Source organism: Lontra canadensis, unplaced genomic scaffold (genome assembly GCF_010015895.1).
Source record: "Lontra canadensis isolate GAN:19392208 unplaced genomic scaffold, GSC_riverotter_1.0 scaffold110, whole genome shotgun sequence".
NCBI classification, from domain to species: Eukaryota; Metazoa; Chordata; class Mammalia; order Carnivora; family Mustelidae; genus Lontra; species Lontra canadensis.
The window spans coordinates 2,435,610-2,449,680 of record NW_022631104.1 but is presented as its reverse complement, the minus strand read 5'-3'; the positions used below and the strand labels follow the sequence as shown (position 1 = coordinate 2,449,680).

Here is a 14,071-nt window from a genome sequence, read left to right as displayed (position 1 = left end):
CCGGCCTGCCGAACTTCCCCACCCGCAAAGTCGAGCGGCGACAGCAACCGGCCCGGCGCGAAGCCCGACTGTGTCCCCGCCCTCCTCTCGGATTCCATTCCCACCGCCTCCGCCCGCCGGCTAGCGGCTTGCCCTTACTTGTCATGGCGACTGTCCAGCTTTGTGCCAGGAGCCTCGCGGGGGTTGCTGGGATTGGGATTTTCCCCTCCCATGTGCTCCGACTGGCGCTAAAAGTTTTGAGCCTCTCAAAAGTCCAGAGCCACGATCCTGGGCGCAGGTAGCCGCTGGGCTCCGGGGTTACCGGGCGTCCGGCCTCGGAGCGTGCTTCCCGGGACGGTGACACGCTCCCCCGAGGTTCGGGTAAGCTCCTGACTGAGCCAGATGAGTCCCCTCTGAGTCACCGGCTCTCGGCTCCGTGTGTTTTCAGCTCGGGAGAGTCGTGGGGGGCTGGGGGTGGGGCACTGGGGACGTAGCGTTCTGTGGGGCTGGAGCTTTGGCTGGCGGCAGCAGGCTAGGAGTGCAGTGCGGGGAGGCCTGGGTGGCGGTGATGGAGATGTTAGGACCAGCCGGACTCGCGGCTGGACAGGACAGTGGGACCTGCAGCGGCCTAAGGGGTGCCTCGCCGCCCCACCCCTCCCAGAGCTAGGTGCGGGAAGCCCTGAAACAAGACGCACAAAGCATCAGGATCTGAGATTTTCGGATCTCGGGATCCCGGGGACCGGTGGCCCCGGATTGTCGAGCCCCCCGCCTTCTGGTGGCACCCCGGGCTCCATTCCGCTGTGGTTATTCGGGGGCCGAAGCAGGAAGCCCGAGCTGCGTTGGTTCCCCAACTTCCGGACCTTTGTCCTTCCCGGAGGGGGCTTCCCCGCCGGCCCCGGCTCCGCGGGACGGAGAAAACCCGGCCGGACCGCCAGTCGCGGGAGTGGGAAGTGCCCCACGCGAGGCCTGCCCGTGCAGCCGGGGGCTCGGCCCGGGAGGCCCGCGAGCCCCGTTATTGTGCGGCTGCACCTCTACACTCCTGCCTGCGCCGCAGAGCTTCCGGTTTCTTTTTTCCGGAGCGGCTCACTGTCCTCCGACTGCGGGGAAGCAGAGAAAATGTCACGGAGCCGGGCTCCACTTCCGCGCGGACGGGGCCGCTCGCCCCCTCCTCCACTTTTTCCCCCCTCGCGGGACCACTCCGCTGTCAGTCTGGGGCAGGAGGGAGGGTCTGTTTGAACGCAAACCTCGGTCCCTCCCCCTCTGTGAATGGTGCGCTCCGCCGCGCGGACGCGACCACTGCGAGGGACGGGGCTCTCAGCGCGCCGACTGCAGGCCCCGGGGGTTTTCGAGAGCGGGTGCGTTTGACACTTGACTGATGACAGTGCGACGACGCGCCGTTTGTTTGTGGCCGAGACACGGTCTCTTTAGCATCCAGCTCGCGGGTTCAGCCATTCGGATTTCCTACGCAGCGCGAACGTCGTGGGGGCGGAAGGGGCGGGCCTGGAGGGGGCAGGGCCCTCGGAGCCGAGGGGAGCGGGAGGGAGCCGGTGGGAGCCGGAGGGGCAGGGGTCCGGCCTCCCGCGCGTGCGTCCTTCCCGGCGCGGTGCTTCCAGCCTGCGCCCACTCACCTGCGCACCTGCTGCGCACCTGCTCCGTGCCCGCCTGTGCGCGCGCCGCGTGTGTGCAGCTCGTTCCGAAATCGAGGCCGCATTTACACCCACTGCAATTAGACGAGTTTTGGCAACTCACTCCCAGCCTGTCAAAATAAACGTTTTCATCGCCCCCGAGAACGTGCTCGTGCTTCTCCCCAGTCAGCCGCAGACCCTCGGCTTTACTTTGATTTCCGTCACGGGTTTTGCCGGTTGGAGAGCGTAGTGTAAATGGACCCACGCCGTCTGCGCTCCTTGGCGTAGGCTTCTGGTGGGCAGCACCGTGCCTGCGACGTCCCTCCGTGTCCCTGAACGTATCCGTCATGTGTCGGTGTTCTTGGTCCTTTGTATTAGCACATCTCATCGCAGGACTAAAGCGTGGATCCTTTATCCGTTCTCCTTTCGGTGACCATTTGAGTGGTTTCCTGTTTGGGGTTATTTCGAATAAAGCTGCTATGAATATTCCTGTGCAATTCTCTTTGTAGTCCTATGTTTTCATGTTTTGTTTTTGTTCGTTTTGTTTGTTTGTTTTTTGGATAACTGCTTGGGCATGGGGCGTGGAATTGCTAGGTAGGAGTGGAGACCTAAACTTGATGTTTTAAATTCTCATATTTCGCAGTGGTTGTCCCGTGTTCCACTCCCACCAGCAAGAGCCGTCCTTCCTCACATTTGGTTTGTCAGTCTTTCTAATGTGGCGCATCATTGTGGGTTTTTGGGTTTTTTAATATTTTATTTATTTATTTGACAGAGAGCGAGATCACAAGTAGGCAGAGAGGCAGGGAGAGAGAAGGGGAAGCAGGCTCCCTACTGAGCAGAGAACCTGATGCGATGCGGAGCTCGATCCCAAGACTCTGAGACCATGACCCGAGCTGAATGCAGAGTCTTAACCCATTGAGCCACCAGGCGCCCTTATTTGCTTCTTTTTAATTTGTGTTCTGCTGCGGAGCAGTTCTTTATATATTCTGGATAGGTCTCTTATCAGTATCTATGTTTTCTCCTGACCTATTGCTTGCCTCTCTGTCAGGGTCTACGAAGGAGCAACAGAAGATTCGTCTTCTGTCTTTCAAACGTTTTCTGTGACTTGTTTAGAAAATCTTTGCTGACCCTAACATCATGAAGATACTCTAGGATATTTTTTTTTTTTTGAGAACCTTTACAGTTTTAGGTTTTAGGTCTGTGAGCCATAATTAATTAATTATTTTTTATAGATTTTTATTTATTTATTTGACAGATCACAAGTAGGCAGAGAGGCAGGCAGAGAGAGAGGAGGAAGCAGGCTCCCTGTGGAGCAGAGAGCCCGATTCGGGGCTCGATCCCAGGACCGTGGGATCATGACCTGAGCTGAAGGCAGAGGCTTTAACCCACTGAGCCACCCAGGTGCCCCTATTTTCTGTTTCTTTGTTCTTCTTTTCAAACATTTGAGGAAGAAACAATACCAATCTTACTAATTTCATGATTAGTTAACTAATTTAATGATATTCTGAGAATCCTGATACCAAAACTGACAAGGATGTTAAAAGTAAAGAACATTCTTGCTATATTTATATATATGCAAAATCTGACAAATCTTAGCAAATCAAATCTGATAATCTATAAAAATGGTAGATACATCCGGACCAAGTAAAGTTTATCTCTAGGTAAACTCTAGACTGCAGTAAGGTTGTAACATTTTAAAAACCAGCCAGTGTAATTTGCCACATTAAGAGATTGAAGGATAAAAATCCTATGATCATTTCAACAGATGCATAAAAAGTAGTTGACATTATCCAACACCTATTCATGTTTTTAAAAAGAAAAGAGAAGCCAACCTCCCCGCAAAGTAGGAAAAGGGAAACTTTCTCAGTCTGATAAAGGGCACCCCCAATCAAGTTACCATCAGCATATAATCGTGACAGACTGAATGCTTGTTTTCTAAGATCAGGAACTAGGAAAGAATCTGATTCTCATCCCTTCAATATTATACTGAAGGTATTAACCAGGCTAATAGAAGTTCCATTGAAAAATGGTCATGAGGGGCATCTGGCTGGCTTGGTCGGTAGAGCATACAACTCTTGATCTCGGGGTTGTAAGTTTGAGCCCCACGTTGGAGGTAGAGACTACTTTAAAAATAAAATCTTGAAAAGAAAAACTACCACGAGTGATAAGTGATTTTAGCGAGGTCACAGATTTCAAAAGCAATATACATGAATTATATTTTTATGTAATAGCAACCATTGAATCTGAAGTCGGGTAATGAATTGTTAAAACAATGCCACCTGCAAAGCACCCAAAAACATGGCATACCTGGGGATAAATTGAACAAAAGATAGACAAGCGTTCTATATTCAAATTGCAAACTACTGCTGTGTGAATTTAAGGAAGATTTAAATAACAGACTACCCTATTCCTGGATGGAACACCCAATATTGGTGAGATGTCAGGCTCTCCAAAATCATTTAATTTGATCCCAGTCAAAATCCTAGCGGGTCTGTTTGTAGAGACTGACAAGCTGATTCCAAAATGAAAATGTAGTACAAAGTTGGAGGTCTTAAACAGCAGACTTCAAGAGTACTATAAAGCTACTGTAGGACAATAGCCGTGAACAGAAGACAGCCCAGGAAAAGACCATAAGTGTAGTCAAATGGTTTTCTAACTTTTTTATGTGTTTGAAATTATCCATTATAGGTCTTATGCAATTTTCTTTTTCAGTTTTGTTTGTTTTTTGTTTTTTGTTTTTAGAAAAACACTGATGAGAATAACACAACACTCATAGTCTCACCAAATAATTATAACATTTAACATTTTGGCTTATTTGTGTCCCTGTTTTAATCTACAAGTAATGTATGAATACCATCCTCTTTATTTTTCTTCATTAATCAAGCTAGAACCCTTTGACCAGTACCCCCTGTCCCATGAGCATACGTATCTCCCCCTCTCTGAGAGCATCACTGTCATATCTTAGTAAGTTTTTATTCTTGCCTTTCATATTTTCACATATATATGTTTGTAAGCAATAAATACAGTTGACTCTTGAACAGCATGGGTTTGAACTGCATGGGACCACTTATACATGGCTTTTTTTGGATAAATACAGTATAGTATTGTGAATGTCTTTCTTTTTTCCTTGTGATTATCTATAGTATTATCTATAGCTTGCTTTTTTTTTAAGATTTTATGTATTTATTTATTTATTTGAGAAAGAGAGAGAGAGAGCACGAGAAGGAGGAGGGGCAGGGGAAGAAACAGGCTCCTCCCTGAGCAGGGAGCCCGATGAGGGGGCTCGACCCCAGAGCCAAAGGCAGACGCTCAACTGACTGAGCCATCCAGGCACCCCTGTCTCTAGCTCCGTTAAGAATATAGTATATAAGGAGCCCCTGGGTGGCTCAGTTGGTGAAGCATCTGCCTTGGGCTCAGGTAGTGATCTCTGGGTCCTGGGATCGAGCCCCTCATTGGACTCTGCTCAGTGGGGGAGTCTGCTTCTCCCTCTCTGTCAAATAAATAAAATATTTTTTAAAAAATATATAGTACATAATAAATATACAAAATGTGTGTTACTTGATTGTTGTTGTTGCTTTTTTTAAAGATTTATTTATTTGACAGACAGAGATCACAAGTAGGCAGAGAGGCAGACAGGGAGAGGAGGAAACAGTCTCCCTGCCGAACAGAGATCCCCACGCAGGGCTTGATCCCAGGACTCTGGGATCATGACCTGAGCCGAAGGCAGAGGCTTTCACCCACTGAGCCACTGAGGGGCCCCTTGATCGTTTATGTTATCGGTAAGGCTTCTGCTCAGCAGCGGGCTGTTAGCTGTTACATTTTGGAGCACTCAAGGGATACACATGGATTTTCAACAGCACAGGGAAGCGCCGCCCCAACTCCCACATTGTTCAAGGGTTGACTATAGTTATTTTGCATTTGTAATTCACATAAACTACTTATATTACTGTGTTTGGCTTTTTTTTTTTTTTTTTGGTCCCCCTACAAACTAATTTTTTAAATTATTTATTTATTTGACAGATCACAAGCAGGCAGAGAGGCAGGTGGGGGTGGGGGGGAAGCAGGCTCCCCACTGAGCAGAGAGCCCCATGCGGGGCTTGATCCCAAGACCCTGAGATCATGACCTGAGTGGAAGGCAGAGGCTTAGCCACTGAGCCACGCAGGCGCCCCATTGCAAACTATTTTTTAATCAGCCTGTATCTGAGCTATGTCGAGTTCAATACACACAGATAAATTCATCTCCTCAAACTGAGGCAGTGAATGTGTCTTGTGGGCATTTCATGTAGTAGGTATTTCCCTACCGATACATAGTAACGTTTCTCATCATCTCACAGAGAACAACACTGGCATCAACATACTTGTGCAAGACTCGGGATGCTTCCCAATGGGACAGTCTTCTAAGGGGGTCTGCCTAGACATGGTTTTGCGAAGTAGTAAGTTGCCAGACTCTGCCTTATTACTTTACAGAATGATCTTGTTTTTTTGTTTTTTGTGTTTTGTTTTCCGGTCATAGCTTTCAGCGAAGAAAGTTTGTTACACCAGACTCCGGATGTATTTAGAAGCCTAATTATTTAAAGCTTGGGTGTGGCTTTGGACAGCCGAGGTTCAAATCCCTCGCCCTGCCCCAGGAGAGGTTTCTGAACCTGGGTAAGTGAGTTAATTCCTTCAACCTCCTCTCCTGCAGCTGAAGATGATACCTAGGGTACTGCCTTCTTGAGAGGATTAATGGGATAAGCCACTGGGAGCAGTGGGCCCCCATGGGGATGATAAGCAACCCCCACTGTTGGGATGGTGGTGGGCTGGGCGCCTCAGAGGAGAGTCTGGGCTGAGTTGGTGGCCTTCCCACCAGGGAAGGTCCTGCCTCCCCAATCGTCTGGTTCAGCTTTGGAAAATTTAATGGCCCTTGATTCTCACCCCTGGGAAGGAACCTGCTCTGAAAAGGTTTTCTAGTGATTCTGCCTGCAGTATAGAACTAATAAAATGGGACAGTCCTGTAAACGCACACGTTTGTTGAGCTCTTATTATGTGCCAGGCACTCGTCTCAGCTCTACGCATTACCCATGATAAGTAGGGTACTATTTTAAAGCAGAGGACACTGAGGCCCAGAGAGGTTAAGTAACCTCCCCAAATTACTCTGCGATTAGGTGGTGAGCCTGGGATGCAGGCCTAGCCTGCTGCTCCTATCTCCAGTCCTGGGTACTTTTCACCAAGCACATAGAGATGAGCAAAACTCCATGCCTGTATGTGAGAAAGCTGAAAGGCTAGCCCTTGGGGTAGGGGAAGTTGCCTCGCAAATGTTAGGGAACAGTACAATGTCCAACTCAGGGCTTTTGACTTCTGAAGTTCCCTTCCATGAAAATCTCAAAGTTCCTTTGATCACTCATGGGGGGCGGAGGTCCTGGTCCTTCCCCACCAAGCAAATGTTCGGGATCTCTCCCCCTGCCGCCCCCTCTTGCCTTCCTCCCTGCACGGGCATTTCCATCCCTCACTCCCGCCAGTTAGCGTTGGTGGCTGTGATAAGGAGCCCTTTGCCAACCTCCTCACTGGAGAACTTTTTTCTTTTTTTTTTTTAAAGATTTTGTTTATTTATTTAACAGACAGAGATCACAAGTAGGCAGAGAACCAGGCAGAGAGAGAGAGAAGAAGGGAAGCAGGCTCCCGCCTGAGCAGAGAGCCTGATGCGGGGCTTGATCCCAGGACCCTGGGATCATGACCTGAGCCGAAGGCAGAGGCTTTAACCCACTGAGCCACCCAGGCGCCCCTGAATGGTCATTTTTAACAGAAGCTCAGTCGTTCACCTGTGTGTGTGCTGTGGGCGGATCCCTTCCCCTCTCTCTGAGACGAAGCTTCCTCACCTGTGGGGGTCACCTGTTGGGGGGGAGGTTACCTAGGGCGGCCAGTGTGGTTCTCGGGACAAATGAATTAACACACATGAATGGATTTCACAAACTCTTGAGTACATAAGAAATCAGGCCCAGGAGCAGGTGAATGTTGGGAGGGCGGGGGAGGCTGATGGTGGGAGGAGCCTCGGGGGGTAGGGGTGATGGGCTTGTCCCCGCTCTACAAGACACAGAGGTCATGAACAGGGACATCCACAGGGGGCGTGTTTTTTCCGCAAAACTCATGTCAAACTTGGGGAAGATGTCAGGAGGCGGTGGAAGCATAGCCTGGTAGGTGCCCGGGCCGGGGCTGGGATCACCCCTGTGAACTGCTTGCTCCGTGGACAACCCCGGCTCACGACCTGGGCACAGCCATTCGCCTGCTCACTGCAGTCAGAGAGCCCGACCAGGCAGTCTGGGTGGCCTGGGCAAACACCCCTGAGGAGCTGTGAAGATGAGGTCCCAGAACGTGCCTTCCCCGAGACGGTGGCTGACCCCAGGGTTCCCAGTAGAGGGAACCACCAGCGCAGGGTAAACCGGGCTGTGTGCTAGCAGAGAAGGCTGCCAGTGGCTGGAGAGTGCTAGAAGATGAGGTCAGAGAGGCAGGCCGGGGAGTCCTGAGCTGGGGGTGGGAGTGGAGATGGCAGTCCTTCAGGAAGCTTCGTGATGAAGGGGGTCAGGTGGGGAATGTGGGCATCCGGGGAGGTATCGCGCCCCCCCCCCCAGTGGAGGATGTGGGCTGACATGCTTCATCCTTATTACCAAGATGGAGGGCAAAAGTAGGGTACCCTTGGGCGCCTGGGTGGCTCAGGGGGTTAAAGCCTCTGCCTTCGGCTCAGGTCATCATCCCAGGGTCCCGGGATTGAGCCCCCCATCGGGCTCTCCTCTCAACAGGGAGCCTGTTTCTCTGTCTCTCTCTGCCTGCCTCTCTGCCTATTTGTGCTCTCCGTCTGTCAAATAAATAAATAAAATCTTAAAAAAAAAAAAAAAAGTAGGGTACCCTTTCAGGAAGGCTGTGGACCCCCTGGTGGGAAGCCTGGAATTCCCTCTCTGGTTATCTTTGTGCCTTGAGGACAGGTGGGCTGGGCTGCGCCATCGAGGGGCTGGGCAGGCGCAACGCCCCGGCTCCTGGGGAGGCCGAGGCCAGGGCCATGGCATCTTGGACCTGGTATGGTGTTGGTGGAAGTGTCCACCCTGCCTCAAGGGTTGGGGGTCCCGGGATTGGATGTGTCTCACCTGGAACCCCCACTTTGCTCTCCCCAGTGGCCACACTCCATTCCCAGGAGCTGCGATGCAGGACCCACAGTCCGAGCTCACCATCGACCCCCCTCTAAGCCAGGAGACATTTTCCGAATTGTGGAACCTGTAAGTGGAAGGCGGGGCAGGCTCCTCACCAGCCTCCCGGGACCACTTCCTGTCTTACCCGTCCTGCCCATCCACCCCGATCCCCAGCCCCCTGGTAGAAGCCCTTGGTGGTGGGGGGGGGGGGCGGCAAACGCCAGTGCTGACTTCCTGCTCTTGTCTTCCAGGCTTCCTGAAAACAATGTTCTGGTAAGGACGGGATGTAGGGAGAGCCGGTGGGGGGCTGCGGGGCCAGGGGCTGGGGACCTGGCCCTCTGACTCTTGTCTCCGCACCTGCAGTCTTCCGAGCTGTCCCCTGCAGTGGATGAACTGCTGTCAGAAGGCGTGAACTGGCTGGGAGAAGGGTCCAATGATGCTCCCAGGATGCCGGCGACTCCTGCGCCTGCGGCCCCCGGACCCGCCCCCTCCTGGCCCCTGTCATCCTTTGTCCCTTCCCCGAAGACCTACCCTGGCGCCTATGGGTTCCATCTGGGGTTCCTGCATTCCGGGACAGCCAAGTCTGTTACTTGCACGGTCAGTGGCCCTCAGGGGCTGGTTTCCATGGGAACGTTGGGTGCCTGGCCACACGCCCCCTGGCTTTTTCTGTTCAGGACTTTGGGGTGCCTCTCCAGTCTGCACTTGCTATCAGTCTTACCTGTTTAGTCCGGGACCTTGGGCCTTCGTCCTTCCCATCATATGGGGCTCTGGATCTCTCCCTCGTTTCCTTTGCTCATTCAGCCCTTGGCTCTTTAAAGTAAGCTTCTAGGATGCAGACCCTCTAGCCCGGCTGTGTCTGGCCACCCTCTGCACACCACTCGCAGCCTCCGGGGGGTGCTTGGGCTGTTTGTCTGTCCCCTGACCCTTCTCCTTTCCTTACAGTACTCCCCCTCCCTCAACAAGCTGTTCTGCCAGCTGGCAAAGACCTGCCCCGTGCAGCTATGGGTCAGCTCGCCACCCCCAGCCGACACCTGCGTCCGGGCCATGGCCATTTACAAGAAGTCGGAGTTTGTGACGGAGGTGGTGCGGCGCTGCCCCCACCACGAGCGCTGCTTGGACAGTAGTGATGGTGAGCAGGGCGGGGGCACAGACCGGGTGGGGCCCGTGCCCAGAGATCCCAGACCCTGACTCCTCCCCAATGGCTCTGCTCCCAGGTCTGGCCCCGCCTCAGCATCTCATCCGGGTGGAGGGAAACCTGCGGGCCAAGTATCTGGACGACAGGAACACCTTCCGGCAGAGCGTGGTGGTGCCCTACGAGCCGCCCGAGGTCTGCTTTGGTGTCTGAGCTCTCTGGGGGGGGGAGGGCTGGAGGGGTTTGTCAGGTGGGACGTAGGGGAGCTTTCTCCTCCTTACTCAACCTCCCCACGGCCCCTGGAGGGGTGCAGAGCTGGATGGGTCATTCCCGTTCCTCGGTGGGGGAAACTAAGGCCTGCGGAGACTACAGTCCTGCCCCCAGGGGCGTGGCAGCCTGACCGCGGGCCTGTCTGCTGTCTCAGGTGGGCTCCGACTGCACCACCATCCACTATAACTACATGTGCAACAGTTCCTGCATGGGGGGCATGAACCGCCGGCCCATCCTCACCATCATCACTCTGGAAGATTCCAGGTAGGTCCCGTTCCTCCCTTACTGACACCCGTCCTTCCCGCTCATTCACATGTGGACTCTTCCCGGCTGCCTCCCTTGCTGCCTCCCTCGCGCCCTCTGCCTCCCCCAGTTTCCTTTCTGTAGCTTCGGAATCTCTCTGGCCCTGTGGCTTCTTAATATTCCTCTGGCTCAGTCTCCACAGAGGATGTGGGTGGTTGGGATTTGGGGTGTGCTCGGTGAGAGGGCTCACCTCTCTCACTGCTGCCTGCTTCTGTCTTCTTGCCTGGGGTAGTGGTAACGTGCTGGGACGGAGCAGCTTTGAGGTACGCGTCTGTGCCTGTCCCGGGAGAGACCGGCGCACAGAGGAGGAAAATTTCCGCAAGAAGGGGGAGCCTTGCCCCGAGCCGCCCCCCGGGAGCACCAAGCGAGGTGAGCACGCAGGACTAGAGGAGGTGGGGGGAGCGCAGGAGGGTGCAGTTCGGCTCCCAAGGTGTCCTTCTCTTATCTTCGCAGCACTGCCTCCCAGCACCAGCTCGTCTCCCCCGCAAAAGAAGAAGCCGCTGGATGGGGAGTACTTCACCCTTCAGGTACCCAGTCTCCGGTGGGGACAGGCAGTCTCCCAGTGGGACCGGAGGAGGGAAGAAAAACTGTGAATGGGGCAGACGGGAGGCTGGGCCCTGGTCCTCTGTCCATCCTTCCCTCTGCTCCTGTCCCTGATCCTGGAAGTGAATATTGCTGGTTTGAAGATGGATTTCGAGCCCTGCGCCTAGAATGCTGGCTTTTTTCTGGGCTGCTCTGCCTGCAATTAGGCTCCCTGCCTTCAGGGGGCAGCCGTCCCTCGCTGCGGATTACAGCTTACCTCAAACCACCGTGAATGCCCTTGGGCTTTGCCTTCACGCTTTTCTCTCCCGCTCCTCCCCTGGCACAGATCCGTGGCCTTGAACGCTACAACATGTTCAGGGAGTTGAATGAGGCCTTGGAGCTGAAGGATGCCCTGAACGGAAAGGAGCCAGGGGGAAGCAGGGCTCACTCCAGGTGAGTGACCGGGGCCCTCTCCCAGCCCCCATCCCCTGCCCTCCCACCTTGGAAAGCGAAGGATTCCGTTCTCATCCTACCTTCAAGGTCAAACGGAGCTGACGCCCTCAGGATGGGGCCCACGGGGCCCACCCTGCCCAGACTTGCTTCTGTCTCCCACAGGTCAATCCCACAACCCCATTCCAGCCTTGGGAGGTCCCCAGACCCTTCAAGGGGTGAACAGTGGGGTACCTCTTTGTAATTTCCAGCAACCTCTAGCGCAGAGCTGGGGGCTCAGATAGGGGCCTGATAACCATGGGACTGTATTGGACACAGCGGGGTTGGGACAGACCCTCCAGCCCAGCCAAGTATGAGCAGGTCCATGTGGCCTTGCGACTGCCCTTCTTGGGTTCCGTTTCCTTGCTTGTCGGGGTGGGGGAAGATGGAGAGAAAACATGGAAGTGCCCCAGGTGCTCAGCCAACATGTCTGTAGCTGGCTGCAGCCATTTTAACTGAAATTTCCCTTAGCCTACATCTAGGACAAGGAGCCCCAGCCTCCCACTCGCTGATGTCACCTCTCCCCGCCTTGTCTCCCAACAGCCACCTGAAGGCTAAGAAGGGGCAGTCCACCTCCCGCCATAAAAAACCGATGCTCAAGAGAGAGGGACCCGATTCAGACTGATGTCCCCTGCTTCCTGTGGCCCCCGCCCCGCCCCTGCTGACCCTTCCCCACCGCCCCCGGCCCTCCATCCCTGGCATTTTGGGGACTTGGAACACCTGCTTGGTGTGTTGCCTGCTTTGGTACAGGTGTAACCCACAGAAGCCCTGGCTTCTTCCATACGCCTTGCCCTAACACGCTCCTAAAGGAGGTGGCCTCCAAGGTCAGTTGGTTGGGGGGGACGTAGGACGTTCTGGCTGGTTTTTAAAGATTTTTACTGTGAGGAACCATGGGAAAGGCAGGAAAATGTTCCTGAATGTCAGGTGCGTTTTTGAAGCCATCACAGACTGGCTCTGAGCCCAGTTCTCTACCGTTTTAGCCAGTGGTTGAAATTTCCTAATTTCATAGCTCATCTTTATGAAATTCTGATAACCATACCTACCTCACGAAGTTTGTTGTGAGGGTGAATGAAGTGATGTATGTCTGACCCCCCAGACAGCCCTTTTCTCCCATGGTGCCTATGCCTTGGTGCCTTTGTGGGTGTCGTCAGTTCCCTGTCCCTGCTGATGGGTGGGGTGACAGCTTCTGTGACAGGGGCAGCTGGCGAGGGGTCCCCTCCTTGCTGGCCCGGCCAAATCCTGTCTAACCTCCTGGGGAGCCCCGGCACCCCAGCATCTCATCCCATCTCGCATCCCAGAGGACTGATTGCATCCCTGGTGTCGGGTCTGTATCTGCCGAGGGCTTTTGCCTCCCTGCCTGGTTCAGGGTGAATTTCTTCTGCACTCTGCACTCACCACCCATACCCCCTCCTCCTCTTCCCCTTTTATATCCCCTTTTTGTACCAGTGTCTCATTTTACAATAAAACTTGCTATCACCTGTGCGCCCGCGGGGCGGGCACCTGGGCTGGCTGCGTGGGGCCCGCCGCATGGCAGGGGTGAGGAAGGAGGGGACGCTGGGAGACAGCCACCTGAGTGTCCCGGGAGCGTGGGCTGGGGGGGCGCCCAAGGTCGGGGCTCCCGGAGGAGAACAAAAGCTGGAGACTGGGTCAGTCTGCGGGCTGCATGACAACAAGGGAGGGGGGGGGGACTCCATTCATAACTCGGGAACCAACTGTCCCTCCTCCCCTCCCGCCAGGCCTGGCACGAGGTTCTCTCCTGCCCCTGCTTCTAGGATTGGGCCGCTGCCCCCCTCCGTCAACCTCTCACCGAGGATTATGGGATTTAAATGTCTGATTTAGCAAGACTGAGCCTCTGGGGTCGCCATCTGCTCCACAGGAGAGGAGCAGGACACCTGGGTCCCCGAGGGGAAAGGCGGCGGGCGCCGTCGGATGAAGAGAGGGAGCAAGGGAGGCCTGCCAGCCTGGGTCCCAGGAAAGTGGGGGCGGCTAAGGTGAGGGGTGGGGTGTGGGGCCGGGGCCTTCCCGGCATCCCCTCAAACTGGGCCTGACGCCAGGCAATTCAATGAATTGAAGCTTTAAACTCTGCCAAGAAAACCTTTCAAAGGGCTTCTTGGAGTAGGGAGGAGAGCTGAGGTTGGGGAGCCCAGCACCCCCGCCTGTCCTATTCCTCGGTGCTGCTGGCTCCCAGGGAGGGGGGCTGGGGACGAGCTCTCCCCGTCACCCTCTGCTGGCCAAGCCAGTGCCTGGAGGGATGGCCAGACAGTGGGAACATGGCTTGGCCCACCTCCTCCCTAGAGGTGTGGGGTTGGGGGGGCGAGGTGCTAAGGTCCGGAGAAGCTTCTGAGGCCACTGTCTTCTCAGCCTTATCAACCAGGCTTCGAGTGCCTGTGGGAGCACCGTGGCTTGCCCCAAGGATCCAGCCTCCCTGGCCTCAAAACTGCCTTCTTTCTCTTTCTCACCGGGGAATGCCAAGCACTCCCCAGGAGAACTGAAACCATATCCTTGAGAGACGGTTCTCCTCCTTGGCAAACCAGAGCTTTCGAAACTCATTTCGTCTCCTCACTCTGCTAGATGGGTCACCTTGGAGCTCCCTT

At 54.4% G+C, this 14,071-nt stretch overlaps 1 protein-coding gene across 4 annotated transcripts; it reads left to right on the top strand.

The window, feature by feature from the left end:
• The first annotated feature begins 190 nt into the window (after positions 1-190).
• Positions 191-12,960, top strand: TP53 (tumor protein p53). Of its 4 annotated transcripts, none has more exons than XM_032840031.1 (11): positions 191-360; positions 8,747-8,848; positions 9,013-9,034; positions 9,137-9,358; positions 9,704-9,890; positions 9,976-10,088; positions 10,318-10,427; positions 10,699-10,835; positions 10,920-10,993; positions 11,335-11,441; positions 12,021-12,960. In XM_032840031.1, exons 2-11 carry the CDS (start codon positions 8,775-8,777, stop codon positions 12,100-12,102), a joined length of 1,128 nt encoding a protein of 375 aa, XP_032695922.1. In that variant the 5' UTR covers positions 191-360; positions 8,747-8,774; the 3' UTR covers positions 12,103-12,960. The 4 variants fall into 4 exon arrangements, with proteins under 4 accessions (XP_032695922.1, XP_032695919.1, XP_032695920.1 ...); XM_032840028.1 differs by having other exon boundaries at positions 9,125-9,358; XM_032840029.1 differs by lacking the exon at positions 191-360 and adding an exon at positions 2,972-3,005 and having other exon boundaries at positions 9,125-9,358.
• Positions 12,961-14,071: the final 1,111 nt, after the last annotated feature.